Source organism: Canis lupus, chromosome 15 (genome assembly GCF_003254725.2).
Source record: "Canis lupus dingo isolate Sandy chromosome 15, ASM325472v2, whole genome shotgun sequence".
Lineage (NCBI taxonomy): Eukaryota > Metazoa > Chordata > Mammalia > Carnivora > Canidae > Canis > Canis lupus.
The window spans coordinates 18,493,484-18,515,505 of NC_064257.1; the positions used below are offsets into that span (position 1 = coordinate 18,493,484).

Here is a 22,022-nt window from a genome sequence, read left to right on the forward strand (position 1 = left end):
AAAACAAAAAGTAAAGGGCACAAAATTGTAACAGGAGGATGAAAGGAAGACCACCAACTTTGTGAGGAAAAAGAATAAAAAATTAATTGAAAAAAATATATATAAAGTTAAGCCAAGAAAAATGAGAAATGATGCTATATTATTGAATCGACTGCTAATGGTAAAACAGTAAATACTAGGTCCGTCACAGTCGTGCAAGGCAGGTCATGCAAAGACCTGCAGATCCGGGACTTGCCCAAATGCAGGTTCAGAAGTGGCGTGACCCTTAGGGTTAAGGATGCGGGGCCAGAAAATATCTGAGTTGTTTATCCTCCAGGTATCAGGTCAATGCAGGCTCAGAAGACAGCTGGACTCTTGCAGGGCGGTGGACAAACAGTATCTTGGAAGCATTAACGATCATCTCTGTGTTCTACAAACGTTACGGTCCTTCCACAGATGATAATATCAAATCTCATTCTTTCAGTAAACAAGTGTAGTTCTCCGCACCCACACAGTAATCTTAAGTGGTAGTTTAGCTTAAAACAAAACAAAACAAAACAAAAAAAACTCCCCCTCGTCAAAAGAGATGGGTACAACAGTCTCTTTTAAAGACTGACTCGCCTCACCATCCTACCTTGACTACGGGGCAACTATCCTACCTGTCAGACCCCTCATATTAAGTGTCAAAGCTCTTTCCTCTTCTAACCAAACCCCTGCAATGGTGGTGACCACAAAGCCGAGATTTCCCCACCCAGTCATCTGCTGGCGCTGCAGAGGCTATCCCAGAAAATACATCTACGTTTCCTGGCGATTCACAGCAACTCAAATTGCTTTCCATTTCTAGCCTTTTCTATCCACGTCTAAATAAGTGGATTCTGTCAATTTGGGAACGGACAAAATCAAAAGGCCAGATGCACAGGTCGGACCACACCTGCGGGAGGTGTGAGTTGTGCAAGTACCCACATGCTATTCCATCGAATCCCTGCTCCGGTGTTACACCTTCCCCGGGGCCTGATGCACCGCACACGCCTACCCTCTCTTTGGCCCGCGGCCTTCCTCATGCCTTGCCCCTCTTGGTCTCCTTATACAGAATAATGTTTTCTTTAGGAACCCGTTTTAAAGGAGGTGGGATGAGTCCAAAACACCACGATTTTCTTGGAAGCCTGTTTGGTGAGCCCTACCAACGAAATTCCCGGGCAGAAGACGGTAGCTCATTAACTGACAGAGCCCTCCGGCGTCTCGAGGGTCCCGAACCGGACAGGCCAGGGAATCCCTACCTGAGCTGACAGGCCCGGAGCAACAGAGGAGAGCGATCGTGTGTGGATGCCGGTTGTGAGGGGAGGATGCAGGAGAGCCTGGCCGCGCTGGGGTCTGGAGCCCTGCGCCAGGACGCCTCATGGAGCTCCAGGTCTCCGACTCCCAGCTCCCTACGCTCAGTCGCTGGGAGAAACGGCCGACCCGCTGGACATGCATGCACCTGCCTTGCACTCCTCGGAAGACCTTCCTCCCTTCGCGACCGCCGCTTAAAGGCAAGAGCTGCTGCTGCTGCTGCTGCTGCTGCTGAGGCTGCAATGGCTGGAAAATTCTCTGTGACACTAGACACAGGTAAACGAAGGGCCGGCATCCGCTCCGAGGCAGGGGGAGGGGTCTCCGGCCCGGGAAGAGTTTACATAACGCCAGGCCGGGCCCCGCGGGCTCTGCGGACCTGTCAACGGAGACGCGAGGCCTGAGCGGCCCTGTCGCCGCCGCCTCTCCACACGCACCCCCGCGGTGCTCGCACCCGGTAACCGGCAACGAAGGCGCCGGCCCGCCCCGAGCTTTCCGACCCACCTCCATCGTCGGAACAAAACCAACAAACAAGAGAGAGAGAGAAAAAAAAAAAAAGAAAAAGAAAGAAACGAAAAAAAAAAAAAAAGCCACCACAACCACCCTGACCTCCCACTTCTGGGTCCAAAGCGCGGTGACCCGGGAGCCGGGGGGTCTCGTCGCCGCCGCCAGCGCGCACCACGCCCGGGACGCGCTGACAGGCCCCGGCGCCCCCCGGCCCCTCACAAAGAGAAGGGGGCGGCCCGGAGCAGCCCCCTGCGCCTGACCCCTCACGCCCCGGCGGCGCGGGGAGCGGGGAGCGCGGCGCGGGCGGGCCGGGGGCTCCCAGGGGCCCGCCCCGGGCGCCGCGGCCGCGCAGGGGCCCCCGGCGCAGCGCTGACGAGCCGGCGCGAGCAGGAGCCCTACCTGAGCCAGTCCTGCAGCGTCCCTGCCAGCCAGCGCTTCCCCTCACCGCGTCGGAGAACAAGGCGCCTTCCGGCGGAGCATGGCCAGCCCTCGCCTCAACCTAGCTTGCTGGCAGTCCGTACGCCGCAGGCCTCGCCCACCTCCGGGCCGCCTGCCAATGGCAGGGCCGGCCCCGCCCCCCAGCAAGGTAGTGTGAGCGCCATCCCGGAAGTCCCCGGAGGCGGGGAGGTCCTGCAGGGCCTAGAGGGGTACGTAGGCAACCACGGATGTGCCTGAGTGGAAATAAGATCTGGCGGCCGCGGGCCCTGCTGCTCGGCTCGCGGGCGTGCGGGCCCCCGCCAGCTGCGCCCCCGCCCGCCACCGCTGGGGGCGCTGCGGGCCGCGCGGCCTGGCCCCGAGCGGGGGCGGCCATCTTGGGTCGGGCCGCGGGGACGCGGAAGCCGGGGCGGGCCGAGCCGACGTGCTTTGTGCGGTCCGGCCGGGCGGTCGGGAGCGGGGCCCGGTGCGGTCGGCGGCGGCCCCCCCACCGTGGGAGGGAGGAGACCCACGCGTCACGGCAGCACTAAAAACAGTATTTATTTATTTATTTATTTTGGAATGCGAACGGGTTCCCGCGCAGCCACAGGGTGACCCTCCGTGCCCCCGCCGCCCCGGGGCCCGCTGGGGGCACTTCCGGCCCGCGGAGCCCCAGGTCACGTGGGGGATGGCGCGGGCGGGGCCGCGGTCGAGGCAGCGCGCCCCGCGGCCCGGGAGCCCCGGCCACCAGCTTGGGTGGAGGGAGCACCGACCGTGTCTAGTTTGCGTCTTCGGCCCGAACGAGGCCCGCCGCAGGAAGCCGCGGTGGGCGATAGGGGAGGGGACGGCCTGCCCAGGAGGCCTCCGCCCGCGGAGACCTGTAAGTACCGGGCTGCACGGCTCGCCCCGAGCGGGACCCCAGCGGCCCCACCTCCTCCTTTTCCAAGTTTTCCCAAGGTGGGGCCTGAACTCAGGACCCCGAGATCAACAGTCCGTTTCCCGGGACCCCGGGGTCCCGAGATCGAGTCCCGCGTCGGGCCCCCTGCGTGGAGCCTGCTTCTCCTTCCGCCTTTGTCTCTGCCTTTCTCTGTGTGTCTCTCATGAACAAATAAATAAATAAAATATATTCTTAAAAAAAGAGTACCTTTCTCTATCACCTGAGCCGGACGTGTGCCCCGGTGCTGGCCTTTGACAGCCAAGCATGCCCTCATCAGACCTCCCCTTCTTCACACGGGCTGGGGAATCTACTTCCTATCATGTTTCATGACCATGACCGTGTCTCTGATCACCAGCAACGATCAATAGAGGTCATGAATTTGCCCAAGTAACTTTCCTCATGCTTCCCTTACATGGATGAAATACCCAAGTATAGAAGGTTAGGAGTGTTCTGGGGTTCTTTTAAGTTTAAATTTTTTTTTTTTTTTTAAGTAATCTCGGCACCCAACATGGAGTTTGAACTCACAACCCTGAGATCGAGTCCCACCCTCTTCTGAGTCAGCCAGGTACCCCTCACTTCCTGAAATTTTAAACTAATGACAGAAACCTTGGAGGTTGGGAGATTATGTACAGAAACTAGGCAGTTACAGTTTTGCTCCTGGCACGAGGGGACAGGCTAACCCCAAATTCAACAGCCTCAGATCCTTTTTGGAATGAGGTAGGATTTTTTTTTTTTAAAGTATAGTCAAAGCACTACCCTAAATGTCCTCCAACTTTATGTGGTGTAATAACTATTATTACTAATACAAGGAGGTAAATCTAGTATAAAATGAATGTATCTGCATTTGTTGTGATGAACACGAGGTGACGTACATAAGTACTGAATCTATTACTATATGTTAACTGGAATTTAAATAAAAACTTAAAAAAAAAGTGTATATCAAGGACGCTTCTTCCAATACCTTTAATTTCCTAGAAGGAGAACATCTATATATGTTTGGGATAAAATCAGAAAGAACACATGAAATATGAGCAGCTTGGATACATGCATATATTTAATAGTGAAACAATTCATCAATAACAAAAAAAATTAGAAAAATTCATGAGACCTCAATGCTGTGGAAGAGAACAGGACATCAAGGCAAAAGATACAAAAAACTGACCCAGAAGGCTGCCTGATGAGTTAAGCAAAGGCAAATTTGCTTAGGATAGTATTATATGCCATTGAAAAGAAAAATGGTTGGAAAGGTACCCACTTATTTGCGTGGAAGCTGACAGCCTTACTGTATGCTGCACGGAATGGAGGCGAAGAGCCAGGGAAGGGAGAGGGGTGACAGAGGAAAAGCAATACAGAATCCAGGGTAAGCAGATGGAAGAGACAAAGAGTTACAAAGAGATGACTCTAAGGCCTTTTGTTTGCAGTCTACAATAAACCTGTTACAAGTCTTTATGTCAGTCAAGTCCAATGATCACATAACGAGTAGCACTAGGCAAGTAGCACTAGGCGCAGTGAAGAACAATGGAGTGGTTTACAAAAGTAAAGGGATAACATGGTTCCTGCTCTCAAGGAGCTTACAACCTATATGGGAAACAGATTCCACACACAAAACAAATTTACAAAGTAACATAAATATAAATAAATACACATCTGAATAAACAACATATGAAAGCCTAAGGGGTACTGGGTCAATACTTATCTAGAAGTCTGTAGGTCAAAGAAGGCTTTCTGAAGGAAAAACTTGGGGACTGAGTATAATGTTAGCAGAGAGTAGGGCATGTGCAAAAGCATAGAAGTGTAAGTAAATATGTCCAGAAAGCAGATTAGCTTGATTAAAGTAGAAAGTCTAAATAGGTGTTGTTGAGAAGTATGGTGAAACAGTAGGGGGTTAATTTGGTGAAAGACACTGCAGTGTTCGGTCTGGTCCCTAAAGCAAACAGGGAAAGAGGTTTTCTTTAAGTAATGATGCTAAGTGGCACATGTCCAGGAGTAACTCCACTGCTCTCAAAAGTTTTAGTTACTCGGAGACAGAGAAACTAGCAATGAAATGGTAGAGAAGTATTCAGCATCCTTGAACAGTTTTAGAGAAGAAACTGCCTTCTGCAAGAACACTTGCAAAGTGGCAAGTGAAAACAATCCATGAAACTCCTAGATTCAGGATCCACCATCCCAAAGGCCAGCCAGATCCCAGTAAAATCAAGTGCTCAAGTAGAATGTCCTAGGCCCTCATTACCAATTCTTAGTGGGGAGCGAATTGTATATACTTATAAAAGAATTTATTTTTGAGCTACCATGACAATCAAGTTTGATCCTAACATTCTAGAAATTAAAATAGGAGGATGAGAAGAGCCCTAATCTATAGGGAATCCTCACGTCCCTGAAGGAGGACAGGTCAGTAGGGCCCAAATTCTTCCCTGGTCTTTATGTGGAAAGGCAAAACATCACACCGTGAAAAGAGGCTTTTCTCAGCCAAAGCAAGTTAAGACCTCTTTCTTTAAGCCTATTGATCTGACGTTGTTCCAGGAAGGAAAAAAAGAGTCCAGGCCAGATACTCAGCAGCAGCCAGAGTTGGACCCTATTTCATTAGAGCTCCGCTGGGAGGCACTGGGTCCTACTGATGCTGAAATACACTGCTGAGGACCAATCTTGATGCCATTCGCCTGTAAGAGAAAAGAGGCAAGAGTTCCACCTCAGTGCTAAAGTAAATGGGAGAAAAGAGAGGGATTAAAAAAGAAATCATGAGTTACATCTTCTAGAAGCAGATACGGCTTTGGCAGTTAACCATGTGCCCTAGGCAAACTGCTGTGGGACAGTAGTCTTCAACCATAAAGATGAGATGACAAGCTCAGACATAAGTGTTATAGATGAGATCCTGACCTGGGCCGAAACCAAGAGTCAGACACTTGACCAACTGCGCCACCCAGCTGCCCCTCTATGGCTCAATTTTAAGGTGACTATTGTATTTAGGTTTCATGGCTATGTGTACAATCAGGATGAGATTAGATAAGAGCAGGAGAAGGTGAAAGACTAGATGTTAGCACAGAATTCTTTTTTGTTTTGTCCCAGAATTTGCTTTATAGAAATGGCCCTGTTGAGCAATTAGGAATTACCTCACCCCTAAACACTGGGATAGTAAAAACTCTTCCCAAAGATAATCTCCTATACTGTGTAAACATCTTAGATCACCAACTAATGACCTCTTTAAGCATTCTGGGCCTCGGACTTGAGAAAAAAACAGAAAATGATGACAGATTTGTAAAACATCAAGTATGGATTAGCATAGCTTCAAAAAGCACAGTGTTAGAAAGGAAATGCTCACATTCTAGGGGGTTTCTTGTCCTATTTAACACAAAGCAGCAAAGTTACTTGTCAGCCTCCCCCCACCCTTTCTCACCTCATTGTGGACATCAAATAAACCCTGCTGGATCTTCCTATATATTTCTTTGGCTGTGTTAATGAAGGCCTAAAGGAGACAGAAATCATATTATTAGGCTCAAGTTTAGATAAAGAAATTAGAAAACGGGAATACAAATATTATTCCTACTTGGATTTCTAAGGTAAATTAGGAACCATTAAGAGACCAGAGTAAAAATACAAAAGATCCCCCAAAGTCTCTATTTCAAAAAGAAAAGGACTATATGGTATTTTGATACTAACCCAAGATGATCCTTGACTGGCCCCTTCTCCAAATAAAACAAACATGCTCTGTTCTCAATTAATTACTAAAGATACAGTCAACAGCAGGCTTCAGAATGACTACCTGTAGAACCCATGAGACCCTCCAACTGAAATATAAAGTAACAATAGTGTCTAATCCATAATACTTGCCAATTAATGTTACACAAGGCAAAAGTAAAACCCTACTGTAGGAACAAAGACAAAAAAAAAAAAAAAAAAGGGACAACTCCCTTAAAGGGAGACATACGGACATACAATGTAACCACAGACACCCTTTCCTTACCAACAGTCTTATAGAAGAGAATCCTGAATAAAAGAATAAAGATATGTTGTCATCTCTCAAAAGCTTTCCCTACTTTTTCGCAAGTAGTACCTCTTCAACATTGCAGGCTGTTTTGGCTGAAGTTTCCATGAAGATAAGTCCATGCTCCCGGGCAAAGGCCTCTCCTTCTTCTCTCTTCACATCCCTACGGGATTCTAAGTCACTGCAAGAGATGATTGGGGAGAAAACTAAAAAAAGATCCAAGTGAAAGAAGAAACTCATATTCTAAAAGAATCCCAGGGCTGTTTCAACCACCAGTTAATACATAAAGCATGTAGATCCCACATGACATTCTCTCATATAGGATTACTAATTTCTGTAGCTTCTTGGAAAATGATTCTTCAAATTCACGACAGGTGTTGCATGGCTGAGGACAATAACTTACTCTTACAGAGAAAAAGGTTATTTGACAAAGAGAGGAAAGACAGGGGGAGTGGCAGGTAAAGGGGGAGGGAGAACCAGACTCCCTACTGAGCAAGGAGCCCAATGTGGGGCCTGAATCCCAGAAACCTGGGATCATGACCTGAGCCAAAGGCAGACGCTTAACTGACTGAACCACCAAAGTGCCCTGAGAGAAAGGTTTATAAAAGGTTAGGCAAGCCCCATAGTTAGTCCAGGCTTATTGTGTTCCATGCTTCTTTTTGGAATGAGATCTAGGGAGAACCAAGGAAAGAAAATGAAAGAGAAATTCCAGTTGTTAGAAAGTAGAAAAGTCCTAGATGGCCCAAGTCGTAATGAGAAGTGTCTTCCTCTTTTACTGGCATCAACCCATAAGAATAGAGGGTGGGGGCAGCCCCAGTGATGCAGTGGTTTGGCACCGCCTGCAGCCCGGGGTGTGATCCTGGGGACCCAGGATCGAGTCCCACATCGGGCTCCCTGCATGGAGCCTGCTTCTCACTTTGCCTGTATCTCTGCCTCTCTCTCTCTCTCTCTCTGTGTCTCTATGAATAAATAAATAAAATCTAAAAAAAAAAAAAAAAAAAAGGAAGAATAGAGGGTGCCAGGAATAAGGAGAACACAGTTGCCTTAACTCTCACTAGTCTTACTATTAACATATATAATTGCAGCTTGCCACCAGGGAAATAAAAGACTCAGAGAAAAATAAGATATATAATGTTAGGTGATATGAGGCGGGGAAAGGAGCCACAGACTGAGAAAAGAGAATCCGGTGGCATGGAAAGGCTTCACAACAAGACAGGATAAAAGGCTGTGGACAACGGTAAGGATGGACTGTCTGATTTTCATTTTTCTAACTGGAAATTTGCATTTCAGAGGTTTCCAGTTTCCCAACATGAAATCAAGGAGCAAGCCCACTGCAACAAATCTATAAAATGTGCATTTATCACTCACCAGCTGTGTGAAGACCAGGGAAGAGCTATCCATCTAAATGTCTACCTCTAGCCCAGCCTCTCCTCTAAGCTCCAGACCTCCTGTCCGTTTGTCTGTTCTTTACTCCCAATCTGATGCATAAAAGGTATTTCGAACATACATCAAAATAGAACTTGATCTTTCTGCCCAAACTGCTTCTGACCCAGGCTTCTACATCTCCATAAAGGACAACAAACTAAATCCAAGACACTATTATTTTCACAGCTTTCCCTTCCCTTCCCCCTTCCCTTTCCCCTTTCCTTTCCCCTTTCCTTTTCTATCCTTTCCCCTTTCCTTTCCTCCTTTCCTTTCCCCTTTCCTTTCCTTTCCCCTTTCCTTTCCCTTCCCTTCTTTCTCTTTCTCTTTTCTTTCTTTTCTTTCTTTCTGTCTCTCTCTTTCTTTCTTTTCAGCTTTTCTTTCTTTACTCCAAATACCTGATCCACCCCAAGGTACTTCCAAAATGCACCTTACCACCATCATTTTCCCCTCTCTCTGGTATCATCACCCAAGCCCACGCCACCATTCTCATTTAGACTACTGAAACAGACATCCCACTTCAACCCCTGCCCCCCTCCAGAGTGATCTTTTAAAATTGAATCAAGCCACATCTCTGCTTAAAACTCTTAAAAGCTGGGACGCCTGGATGGCTCAGTGGTTGAGTGTCCGCCTTTGGCTCAGGTCATGATCTTTGTGTTTTAGGATCGAGTCCTGTGTTGGGCCCCTGGTAAGGAGCCTCTGCCTGTGTCTCTCTCTGTGTGTCTCTCATGAACAAATAAATAAAATCTTAAAAACAAACAAAAACAAAACTCTTAAAAGCTTCCTACTGTGTTTAGAGTAAAATCCACACTTCTTCCTAAGGCCTGAAAGTGCTAAGAGATCTAGACCCTGCCTACCTTCCCAACCTCATTCCTCCTTGATTTAGCCCAACCATACTGATTTCTTTCAATACTATGACCTTGCCAAGGTTCTTCCCAGTTCAAAGCTTTCAGTTTGTTCCCCTTATCTGATACTTTTCTGAACTCTTTTTTTTCTTTTTAAGATTTTATTTACTTATTCATGAGAGACATGGAGAGAGAGGCAGAGATACAGACAGATGGAGAAGCAGGCTCCATGCAGGGAGCCCCAGGTGGGACTGGATTCCTGGACCCCTGGGTCACACCCTGGGCCAAAGGCAGACGCTCAACTGCTGAGCCACCCAGGCGTCCCACTTTTCTTAACTCTTACTTAAATCCTTCAGATTCCAGTTTAACCATCACCCTTAATTAAAAATAAGTATCTTGTTATGCTCTTGTATAGCACCCTTTTTTCCTTCATTGCATTTATCGCAATTTGTAATTAGATACAGATCCTTTTATATTTAACACTTACGTCTCCAATAAACTATAAACTCCATGGGAACAGGGGTATGACTCTTTTTTTATTATTTTATTCATTTAAGATTTTTATTTATTCATAGAGACACACAGAGAGAGAGAGGCAGAGACACAGGCAGAGGGAGAAGCAGGCTCCCTGCGGGGAGCCCGATGGGGAGAGGCTCAACCACTGAGCTCCCCAGGCATCCCAGGGGCAGGACTCTCCTTTTCTCACCCTGTACACTCAGGATCTGGCACACAGACATCTAGAAACACAGTTCAAACAAATGAGTGCAATAAGTCTGTGATCACAGTTCTCAAATGGCGCACTCTAGGCACTACTACAAATGCACAAGGGTGCCACAGGATTATTTTTTTTTTTTGCCATAGGATAAATTTTAAGGGAAACACAGTTAACAACACCAGAATACCACGTGAATTATAAGCTTAAGACAGTTCACAGTGTCACTGTCAGATCAAAATAGATCCTGTTCAATATTTGCATATATTTGTGTAATCTGAGTTTTTGGCAGTTGTGATAAAAAGGAAGTACAAAACTGGGAGGGAAAAAGGGATGCGTGGGTGGCTCAGTGGTTGAGCATCTAGACGCCTTTGGCCCAGGGCGTGATCTCAGGATCCGGGATCAAGTCTTACATCAGGGTCCCTGCAGGGAGCCTGCTTCTCCCTCTGCCTGTGTCTCTGCCTCTCTCTCTCTCTGTGTCTCTATGAATAAATAAAAATCTTAAATGAATAAAATAATAAAAATCACTCAGGGGCACCTGAATGGTTAATAAAAATCACTCAGGGGCGCTGAGTGGCTCAGCTGGTTAAACATCTGACTCTTGATTTTTTTTTTTTTTTTTTTTTTTTTTTTATGATAGTCACACACAGAGAGAGAGAGAGGCAGAGACATAGGCAGAGGGAGAAGCAGGCTCCATGCACCGGGAGCCCGACGTGGGATTCGATCCCGGGTCTACAGGATAGCGCCCTGGGCCAAAGGCAGGCGCCAAACTGCTGCGCCACCCAGGGATCCCCTGACTCTTGATTTTGACTCCGAGATGGAACCCCACATTGGGCACCATGCCGGGTGTGGACCCTGCTTAAGAGTCTCACACTCTCTAGTGCTAGTGATGCTCAGCACCAGAGGACAGTGGCTGGGTATCCCCTTTGTTTTCCTGGGTGCAGGGATTGCCCATGGAGCCTGCGCTGCTGCAAGAAGAAACTATTAGTTCAGTGTGTTCCTAAAGGGAGGAAAGACGTGCAGAGAGAGGGGCAGATGAATGCATTTTTTAGACCGGGGAAAGAGCTCAGCCTTGCATTTACTCTTTACTCTATAAAGGAGTGAAACTGTGTAAGATGTTAACAGATAATTTTTCCACCCTGTTTTTTTTTTTTTAATGCTTCTTGTAGCAATTGGTACAAGATTTAGTGTTTACCTATTTTATTTCACTCTTTAATTGTAGGCTGGAGTAGAGTGAGCTGCCCTCTCAGGCAGAACTGACATTGGGGGCAGAAGAGAACAACTAATTACAAAGCTTATGCCTTAACATTTTGAATCTGGTTTTTTGATATATTACCTCAGTAAATTTCAGAGTTCTAAAAACACCAATAAAAAATAAATCTTTATAAAAAAATAATAAATAAAAAAATAAAAAAATAAAAAATAAAAGAGTTTTAAAAATGTAAATCTAAAGCAATTAAAAATTTCTGTTTGGGGCGCCTGGGTGCTCAGTTGGCTAAGGTCTGACTTAGGCTTGGGTCATGTTCTCGGGGTCCTGGGACTGAGCCCCACATTGGGCTCCCTGCTCGTGGGGACTCTGCTCATCCCTTTCTCTCTGCCCTTCCCCTTGCTTGTGCTCTGTCTCTCTCTCTCTCTCAAATAAATAAAGTCTTTTAAAAAAAAAGTTTCTTTTTAAACTTTGTTTTCAACTCTTTGAATGAGAAGATGGAATTTATACTGTACTACCGAGATTTTTTTTTAATGTGTGAGACAAATCTTTCTAGACAAATCTTTTGTACAGAAAAGATTCCCTCTCTCCTTCTCCTCCCATTCCACTTGCTCTTTTTCTTAAAAAAAAAAAAAAAAAAGTATAACATCAATTTGGAACAGAAAATGAGAGTGGCAGTATTCAATCTTGATTCCAACTTTGAGAAGCTGTACAGCACCTAACAAGCACACTCAGGGTATTAGTAAGTAATTATGGACATTTAAAGATGAAAATCAAATTTCTTTATGTTTTTCATTTTTCAAAGTTTATTAAGTTGTTATGACAAGAACACTTATGTTGCTTATATCTATTTAATAACAAACTGTTAGGTATTTCTTTTGGCCTAGAGTGCCATAGAAAATTTACTGAGAATAACAAGTGTTGCTGAGAATGTAAAGAAATTGAAAAAAAAAAAAAAAAGAGAGAGAGAGAATGTAAAGAAATTGGAACTACTGTGTGTTGCTGGTAGGAATATAAAATTATGCAGTTGCAAGGAAAAACAGTATGGTGATGCCTCAAAAAAGAAAACATTTAATTACTATAAGATCCAGCAATTTCAGTTCTGGAATTCAAAGAAATGAATTCCCAAACAGATATTTGGATATTGACGCTGACAGCATTCTTCACAACAACCAAAGAAGGATAGAAGCAATCTGTCTACCAAAAGATGAATAAACAAAATGTGGCAAATACATACAAAGGAATACTATTCATCCTTAAAAAGGAAGGAAATTCTGACATGATCTACATTATGGATGAAACTTGAGGTCATCATGGTAAATGAAATATGCCAGTCACAAAAGGACAAATATTAAGATTCCACTGAAATTGGGTGCCTAGAGTAGTCATATTCATAGAGACAGAAAAGAGAATGGTGATTGCCAGGGGCTGCGGAAATGGAGAATGTGGAGTTAGCATTTAATGCATATAGAGTTTCAGTTTGGGAAAATGAAAAAGTTCTGGAATTGGGATGGTGGTGACGGCTACAGAACGTCAATAAACTTAATGCCACAGAACTGTACACTTAAAAATGGTTAAAATGGGGACAGGATGTCTGGGTGGCTCAGTCATTTGAGTTTCTGATTCCTGACTTTGACTCATGTCATAATCTCACAGTTATGGAGATCAAGCTCTCCATCAGGCTCTGTGCTCAGTATGGAGTCCGCTTAAGATTCTTTCTCTCCCTCTGCCTCTGCCCCTTCCCCCTGTGGACATGTGCGCATTCTCTCTCTCTCAAAATAATAAAACCTTATAGAAATGGTTAAAATGGTAAATTCTACATTATGCTTATTTTACCAATCAATTTTTTCTTTTTTTACTAAGAGCACCCTAAACTAAAAAAAGTTTAAGGACCAAGTGATTCAATGTCCATAGAGCACTTAGATGACTTCTTATTTATACAAATAAAATTTTACCTCTTATTCCCAATCAGCATGATAACCATGTTGGAGCTGGAGTGTTGCCGGGCATCCTCTAACCAGGAGGTCAGGTGGTTGAAGGTTTCACGCCTACAGTAGAAAGTTTACAAAGTGGGTCAGAGGCCCATTTCAAAATGTCAAAAGTAATTCCAAATGCATGGGAAAAGGGGGAAAGCTACATATGTAAAGGAAAATATTAGAGACGCCATTCCTCTTTAGCATTCTTACCAAAACCAGAAGACAGCAAAAAAAAAAAAAAAAAGAAAAAAGATTTTGAGAACATGGGGAAAAGACTCCCTCCTGCCCACCTGATCTAACTCACCTTGTGATGTCATATACTAGCAGTGCTCCAGCTGCTCCCCTGTAGTAGGAACGGGTGATAGAACGGAAGGATTCTTGCCCAGCCTTTCCCACCAACATGGCAACAAAAAATCCCAACAAAACAAGGTTATTTCCACAGAAATGACTTGATCACATGCTACTCTAACACAGACAACTTACTTTAAAAAAGAACTTCTATTAAGAAAAGGGAATTCGAGAAAGGAAACTCGACTGCCCAGAGAGATGTCCAGGTGGGAAATAAACATTTTTCAATGGAAGCACAGTTGACAGTGGGAGTGGGACAACTGTTCCTGTGGGACTGTCCATCAAACAGCTGAATGTTTAGCATCCCTGGCTCCCAGACACTAAATGCCAGTAGCACCCCACTGTCATTGTGACAAAGACATTCTTATACATTTCCAATATTCCCTAGGAGAGAACTGGAAATAGGACTACAAACTCAAGAGCATTTTCAATCCCCTCATGATGCTGAACACATTACATTAACCTGTTTGTATTCTTCTATCTGTAAAAAGGAAACTTCTCTTAGAAGGCCAATACCCTGTCTAAGGAAGTTTCATTCCAATGGGTCAATGTAGAAAAGTAGACAAATACAAAGTACTTAAATTGAACATATGCTAATTGACATTTAGTGTTCCACTACTAACAGCAGGACTACCAAGGGATGTTGTCATAGCAAATAAGAATAAGAAAGGGAGAAAAACGCTCAGGGCCCAGGACAGAGTTTTCCTTAAAAAACCCAATATTCACACTCTATAATCTCATTTCCAAATGGGGCCAAGATATTTATAACTGAGCAATTTATTAATGCCACCATATACTGGGTACCTTTGCTTTTTTTATGCAATAGTGTGGTTTTGTCCTCTTTAGGGGAAGTAAAAACATTTTTTAGTATATGTGCTGCCGAAGTGAGCACAAACAAAAGCATTTTAAAAATAATAATGATATATTAATAATATCCTGAACACTGAATCTGTCCTATTAGAAAAGTTTTCATATTCTTTGACTGGCTCAGTAGGTGGGACATCTGACTCTTGATCTCGGGGTCATGAGTGCGAGCCCTGCATTGGGTCTGATTACTCAAATAAATAAATAAATCTTTAAAAAAAAAAAGAAAAAATATTTTTCACACTTTTTAAAAGATTTTATTTATTTATTTATTTATTTATTTATTTATTTATTTATTTGAGACAGAGAGAGAGAGAGGCAGAGACACAGGCAGAGGGAGAAGCAGGCTCCATGCAGGGAGCCCGATGTGGGACTCGATCCTGGGACTCCAGGATCACGCGTTGGGCTTCTGAAGGTGGCACTAAACCGCTGAGCCACCCGGGCTGCCCTATTTTTCACATTCTTGAAATCATTTATCCTCATATTCCTACATAAAGATTAGGAAGCAAAACTACTATTCTTATTTTAAAGACAGAAAAACTAAAATGTGGAGATGGGAAGAAAACAGCCTTCTCATAGTATAACAACAGAAAGTGAATACTAATAGTAACACAAATGAGAAAATTGAAGCTCAAAGGATTAACTGGCCAAAAGTTTGAAATCTATAAATGCTTGGGATGCCTGGGTGGCTCAGCAGTTGAGCGCCTGCCTTCAGCCCAGGGTGTGATCCTGGAGTCACAGAATCGAGTCCCATGTCGGGCTCCCTGCAGGGAGCCTGCTTCTCCCTCCCTCGGCCTGTGTGTCTGCCTCTCTCTCTCATGAATAAATAAAGTCTTAAAAAAATTTTTTTTCACCTCCAAAAGCTCACTTAATGTTTTACTTAGTCCCGAACAGACTTAAAAAATTATTTGATTCCCATTTTGCTTTTACCTTACTTTTTCTCCATTTCTGCTACTACTGAAAGGCCCTTTCCTCTCTATGGCCTTCTAGGAACTAAAGGGAAAGTTTGAGGGAAGGCTATGTAATAGCTGAAGCACACAGTCACATTTAACTTTAGCAGCTAAAAATATTTCCCTCAGGGGCTCATCAGAAAATGCCTTTTAAAACCAAATCTATGGGCAGCCTGGGTGGCTCAGCGGTTTAGCACTGCCTTCAGCCCAGGGTGTGATCCTGGAGTCCCAAGTCCCACGTCCGGCTCCCTGCAGGGAGCCTGCTTCTCCCTCTGCCTGTGTCTCTGCCTCTCTCTGTGTGTCTCTCTCATGAATAAATAAATAAAATCTTAAAAAAATAAATAAATAAAACCAAATCTATAAATGCTTGGGGTGCCTGGGTGCCTAAGTCAATTAAGTGACAGCCTTAGGCTCAAGTCATGCTCTGTGTCAGGATCCCTGCTCGGTGGGAAGTCTGCTTCTCCTTCTCCCTCTGCTTCCCCCTACTTGTTTTCTCTTTCTCTCTCTAAAAATAAATAAATAAAATATTTTTTTAAAAGTCAAAAAAACAAATCCCTTTATATCATCATCTCAGTCCAGTTCGTGAACCTCTGTTGAATCAATAACCTAGGAAGAGTGATTGGTTCAATTTGGGCTGGTCTGCATTGGTTTGAGGCATCTTTGTCCAACCCCATTAAACAAATCTGAAGCAGCAAAGAATTAAGATGGAGATATGATAAAGAGAATTAAAACCTTTTGAATTCCTCCCAAGTGGAAGCATCGTATTATGGTTTCAAGATATATACAATTAACCCTCATGCAACATGGGCTTGAACAGCTCTGGTCCACTTAACATAGATTTTTTTTACAGCACAGCACTGTAAATGTATTTTCTCTCCCTTATGGTTTTCTTTTTTTTTTTTTCTACTTTATTTTTTAAATTTATTTTTAAACAAAAAAAAATTTAAACACCAACACAGGGCTTGAACTCACAACCCTGAGATCAAGACTTGTGCCACGATCAAGAGCCAAATAGTTAACCAACTGCGCCACTCAGGCACCCCTTTCTCTTATGGTTTTAATAACATTTTCTTTTTTCCAGCTCGCTTTGTTATAAGAATACAGTATATAATACAGATAACATACAAAATATGTGCTAATCAATTTTTTGTTATGGGTCAGCCCTTCTGGCCAAATAGTAGGTTATTAGTAGTTAAGTTTTTGGGGGTGTCTAGCTAGCTTAGTCAGAAGAGCAGACGACTCTTGATCTTCAGGTCATAAGTTCAAGCCCAAGCCATGGGGTAAAGATTACATAAAATAAATAAAAGTTTTTTAAAAAGTAGTCGAGTTTTTGGGAAGCCAAAAGTCATATGCAAATTTTTGACTGTGCAAGGGTTGATACCCCTAACGCTCACATTAAGGATCCACTGTAGCTTGAAGTATAAATTCCTACAAAGTCAGATGGGCTTATTTCCTCAAAAATCAGAATGCATTTTGAAGTAAAATACAAATGCTTTTGCGATTGACCAGTATTTTATATTCACTACAGTATAACACCTCTTCATTTAGCATGGATTATTTGGGCAATTATATATAAAAAATGACAAAAGATTAAAAAAAATGACATGGCTCCCTGGGGCACCTGGTTGGCTCACTTGATAGAATATGCAACTCTTGACCTCAAAGTCATGAGTTCAAGCCCCACACTGGGCACAGAGACTGCTAAAATAAATAAATAATAAAAATAAAATTTAAGAAAAGGTAACATGGCTCTCTAAATTCTCATCAATAGTGACAACAGTGACAACAAAGAACTTTGGATAACTTGATCTCTTTAAAAATTCCCTTCGTGGTAATCCCTAAATATTTTCACACAAGATGACTTTGGGAGTATATGAGAGGATGAGGTCAATAAAATGGGAAAGCAAGATGAGTAAGCAATGTGTAGATCAGGACTGACAAGGGAAAACGATCAGCTTACCCAGAGGGTGGCAGACAAGAAATGCACTACATTAGAGGCAGCAATCTCTTAAAAATTTTCAAATAGAAAACCCCAGTATTCTGAAACCTGATATCTTTTTTATGATTCAACAAAGATTAGCCTAATCTAAAAACAATTATTAAAAAGGAACAGAAAAGAACTAGGTCAGTTGCATCACAAGTGACTATCAGGCCATATGGCCCTTGAAGATCTGGTCAACAGAGCAGTGGCTCTCAACTTTCTTATTTTATGATCCACTGTCTCATGGTACCATGTAAGGGGGAAAAAACCCACAAAAGCCAGCAAACCAACATTTTAACACAATCATAACTGTGACTATACCACTAACTGGCAGCTATTGGGTCTCCTGACATGAAAACCTCTGTTTTTGGAAATAGTAGAGATTTAAGTTAAAAAGACAGAATTAGCTACTACTAGTCTTGACATCTATAGGCTTCACTCTGTCACCTACTCACAATTTGTCCCGCAGCCTCTTTAGTTAGCAGGGCAAATCTTTGTGGGAAATATAAAAATCAGGAGATAATAAAAGGAGAATTACAACATACCTATTTGGGTTAATAGTGACAAAGAACTGAACAATGAAAGGAGAAGGAGACAAGACAGTCGTTTTAAAAAACATATGAACTTGACGTTGGCAGCAGAGTATTCTCTCTTAGGCCTAGTTTGGAGAAAAAGACTAGAGACAAAACTAGTCAAAAGAGCAAGTTGGGAAGATTTAGAGGAATGTCACTAGTGCTTCCACTATTAGAAATGTGAAGTCTGTTCAGAAGGGCAAAAGGTTATTAAAATACTTGCAAATAACAACTAAATAATGTATAGGAGACCGTCATCCTAGTTAAAAGCACTCAATAAATCAGTGCACCCAAAAGTGGTAACCACCTTGGAGGCCACCAGAAAAGGACTCTGCAAAAAGGGCTTAGAGCAGAAAGTTAACTTACAGTTGACTCCGGAACAAGAGAGGAGTTGGGGAGGCTGGCCCCCTCGCAGAGGAAATTCCTCGTGTCACTCTGACTCCTCCAAACCATAACTACCAATAACCTACAGTTGACCAGAAGCCTTACCCATAACACATCATGTCAACAGCATTTGTTATGTTATTTATATTAAATATTGTATTTTTACAGTAAAAAAGCCAAAGGATAAAAATGTTAAGAAAAAATATATTTACAGTACTGTAGTACGTTCATTGACAAGAAATTCACATATGAGCAGACTTGTGCAATTCAAACACATTATTCAAGGATCAACTGTACTTTTCAGACAGATAACTACACGTGTTGGGAGACGGAGGATGGAAGGAGGGGAGAGGGAGGAAAAAAAGGAAAAATCACTGTGTACTGCTTATAACTATAAGGGCTTCAGCTCTGAGTTTTGAAAAAAAAGAAAACAGAATTAAATAGTAAGTAAACAAAGATAGAGATTTTAGCTGAGTATTAAGAACTCTGTGCTTGCTTCCTTTCACTTACATAAAGACAGGGATATTATTTCCCTTAGAGAAAAAAAAAGATATAAATCAAATGAAATAATACACATAAAAGCAATTTATCTGAATAAAACAAAATTATACTAAGTCAAGCTAAATTTTGGCAAGTCTACCTTTGCCAAATTTTAAAATGTGCATAACCTTTGACCCAGAATTTCCATTTCTGGGAAGGCATTCCACAGAAATTCTCAGACATTTGCATAAAGATGTGGTAATCGAGGACATTCAATGAAACTTTGTAAAAGTGAAAACTGGAAACCTGGATTTCCATCATTGGAGGATAGTTAAATGACGGGAAGACTTTTTATAAGTCTATACAGTGGTTAAAAGGAATGCAGTAGAGATATATGTACGTATCAACATGGAAGTGTCCAAATCAGAAGTTATTAAATAAAAAAATTTAGTTCACATAGCTAGGTGTACTCTATCATGATTCTATACTAACAAGAACAAGACAAGAACAAACACTAGAACTAACAAGAACAAAACCACTACCCTGTATTTGTACATGTGTACCTATCTGAACACAAAGAAAAAGTCTGAAAGTATAAGCACTGAAACACTCATACCAGTTAGGCAGAAACCAGGAATGGAAAGAAGAAGAGGTTTATGTGTGTAAAAGGAGACATTCACATTTTACTCTATACACTTATATAGTTTGCTTTTATTTTTACTAGAACAAACTCATACATTACTTGGGTAATTTAAAAGAAAACTACAAAGATAGGGTGTTCAGAATTTTAACAGTAACAGATAAAAGTGAAATCTCTTCCCCTACTCTCACTTCCACCAACAACCTCACCCTCATAGCCCTTTGCCCCCACATCAGTCTTTACTGAACTATTTAGATCTCGGTCAGGGACTAAGTCATCCTGTTTTCTCTCACCGTGTCCCAGATTTGCAGTTTGATTTGTTTTCCATCAATGTTGACCATACGGGCCCCAAACTCCACACCTGTCAAGTGAAAAGCAAAAGAAATGTTGACCATCACCACACGTTCAGAGGTTCATATTCTCCCCCAATGCAGCAACTGACTCCTTCCCTGTCTGCACTTAGTACCAAACTATTTGCTACAATTAATCTTGTGTTCCTTAAATTTTCATTTTCCTTCTAGAATTAAAAACTGTGATCTAGGTGATAATAACTTTAGGAATGTAACCAAAAGGGATGCCTGGGTGGCTCAGCGGTTGGGTGTCTGCCTTTGGCTCAGGGTGTGATCCTGGAGTCCTGGGATCAAGTCCCGCATCGGGCTCCCTGCATGGAGCCTACTTCTCCCTCTGCCTGTGTCTCTGCCTCTCTCTCTCTCTCTCTCATGAATAAATAAATAAATCTTTAAAAAAAAAAAAAAAAGGAATGTAACGAAAAAGCAGATATGGAGATGAAACTAATTAAAACATAAAAAAAGGGGGCAGCCAGGGTGGCTCAACGGTTTAGCGCCACCCTCAGCCGGGAGCATGATCCTGGAGACCCAGGATCGAGTCTCACGTTGGGCTCCCTGCATGGAGCCTGCTTTTCCCTCTGCCTGTGTCTCTGCCTCTCTCTCTGTGTGTGTCTCTCTCATGAATAAACAAAGTCTTTAAAAAAAAAAAAAAAGGAAAGGGGGGAAAACCTCCAGATTCATTCTATGCAGCCAGCATTATCTTGATATCACCTGGATAAAGACACCAGTAAATAAAGAACCACAGTCCAATGTCCCTAATGAACAGAAATGCAAAAATCCTCAATTAAAAGCTAGCAAACTGGGATCCCCGGGTGGCTCAGTGGTTTAGCATCAGCCTTCAGTACAGGGCGTGACCCCGGGATCCTAGGATCAAGTCCCGCATCGGGCTGCCTGCATGGAGCCTGCTTCTCCCTCTGCCTGTGTCTCTGCCTCTCTCCCGCTCTGTTTCTCTCATGAATAAATAAATAAAAATCTTTTTTAAAAAGATAAATAAAACGTAAAAAAGGTCAGCACATTTCTAGCAATATTAACGCTCAAATCGCATTAGATGGCACAAGCTGTGCCTTAACACAAACGTGCCAGGAAAGCTCCGGGACAATGCCACACTCTTTCCTCTAAAACCATCAGTTTCATCTTTTAACTCTAACTCGAGGAGGGCCCTTCAGATTCATTCCTTCCTCTCCAACGTACACAAAAACCTGTGTTGTTGGATAACCACTCTGAAAAACATACGTGAAAACGGTCTGCAATAATTTAAGCGCAAAAGCAAGGCGAGTTCTTGCACGAACAGTGAAGCTTTTCCGTGGGGCTTCCCGTCAAGGTACAAATCCTAGTCCGGGGGCGGTTGGGTGCGAGGCCTCGGGCCGGTCTTCCGCTGCGTCTCCATCACTTACTCGGTAGCTTTGGGCCACTCGCTCCTCGCCGAGCGTGAGGCCGAACTAAACCCGGCAGCGGGCGGGGGGCGCTTCGGGCAGCGACTTCGGCCGCCGGCGGCCTGTGCGCGGCGGCGCCCGCTTCCGCGCCGCGTCCTCCGACAGGTGCGCCGACTTACCTATGGTGAGGTCGTGCACCGGCTGGAACCGCTTGTCCGTGAACTGCAGGAGGAGACATGACTTGCCCACGCCTGAAAGAGGAGCGCGGACGTCCTTGCGGCGCGGCCCGGGCCGCCGGCGGCCGCGGGAGGGGAGCCCCGAGCCCGAGCCCGAGCCCCGCCCCCGGCCGCCCCGCCCCCGCCCGCTCCCGCGCCCCGCTCCGTCGCCCAGCCCACTGCACGAGCCCCGCCCCACGCCCCACGCCCCGAGGTGTGAGCGGCGGCTGCCCGCCCCCGCCGTGCGGGCCGTCGCCCACGGGCTACCTGTGTCCCCGATGATGATGTACTTGAACAGATAAGCATAAGTCATGGTCCCGTTTCCTCCGATTCCGGGTCCGCCCGACTTCCGCAGCCACTTCCCTCCGGCCTCTCTAGCCGCGCAGGCGGCCGCCCTCCGGCCGCTCTAGCCCGCACCGCGTTTCTATGGCTCTCCCTGGTGTCGGCGCTCGGCGGGGGCGGCCGTCCTCCCTCGCGGCGCCGGCGGCTGCCATCGCCCCGCCGGGCTCCAGGGGGCGGTAGCCGCCCCTCCCGTCCGCTCGGCCTTCCCGGCAGCCGCCGCAC

At 44.3% G+C, this 22,022-nt stretch overlaps 2 protein-coding genes across 11 annotated transcripts in view; both read right to left on the reverse strand.

Annotated features, from left to right (window-relative positions):
• The window catches only part of CHD8 (chromodomain helicase DNA binding protein 8), a 62,103-nt gene extending 59,772 nt beyond the window's left edge, over window positions 1-2,331 (reverse strand). For 5 of the 9 annotated variants that reach the window (XM_049094563.1, XM_035699467.2, XM_035699466.2 and 2 more), the window contains exon 1: window positions 2,212-2,331. Coding sequence is in view for 1 of the 9 variants with exons in the window: in XM_035699470.2 (XP_035555363.1) it covers window positions 1,257-1,452 (196 nt within the window). In the remaining 8 variants the exon portion in view is untranslated. Of the gene's footprint in view, window positions 1-1,256; window positions 1,685-2,211 lie in introns of those variants that run through there. The other 4 variants (XM_035699470.2, XM_035699472.2, XM_049094565.1 and 1 more) reach the window with 4 other exon arrangements.
• A 1,868-nt stretch (window positions 2,332-4,199) lies between these two features.
• RAB2B (RAB2B, member RAS oncogene family) lies at window positions 4,200-21,968 on the reverse strand. Of its 2 annotated transcripts, XM_025439453.3 has the most exons (8): window positions 21,726-21,968; window positions 21,423-21,494; window positions 19,817-19,884; window positions 13,609-13,691; window positions 13,284-13,376; window positions 7,212-7,323; window positions 6,555-6,623; window positions 4,200-5,820 (listed from the first exon to the last, which is right to left on the reverse strand). In XM_025439453.3, exons 1-8 carry the CDS (start codon window positions 21,769-21,771, stop codon window positions 5,713-5,715), a joined length of 651 nt encoding a protein of 216 aa, XP_025295238.1. In that variant the 5' UTR covers window positions 21,772-21,968; the 3' UTR covers window positions 4,200-5,712. The 2 variants fall into 2 exon arrangements, with proteins under 2 accessions (XP_025295238.1, XP_048950525.1); XM_049094568.1 differs by lacking the exons at window positions 21,423-21,494; window positions 21,726-21,968 and adding an exon at window positions 21,104-21,295.
• Between the last annotated feature and the right edge of the window lie 54 nt (window positions 21,969-22,022).

Excerpts from the sequence above, each read along its gene's own strand:
- RAB2B (XM_025439453.3), bottom strand. The coding sequence starts at position 21,771 with ATGACTTATGCTTATCTGTTCAAGTACATCATCATCGGGGACACAG. Across the intron at positions 21,495-21,725 it reads CATCATCATCGGGGACACAG|GCGTGGGCAAGTCATGTCTC; the intron begins GTAGCCCGTGGG and ends CTCCTCTTTCAG. Across the intron at positions 5,821-6,554 it reads TATTTGATGTCCACAATGAG|GCGAATGGCATCAAGATTGG; the intron begins GTGAGAAAGGGT and ends TTTCTCTTACAG.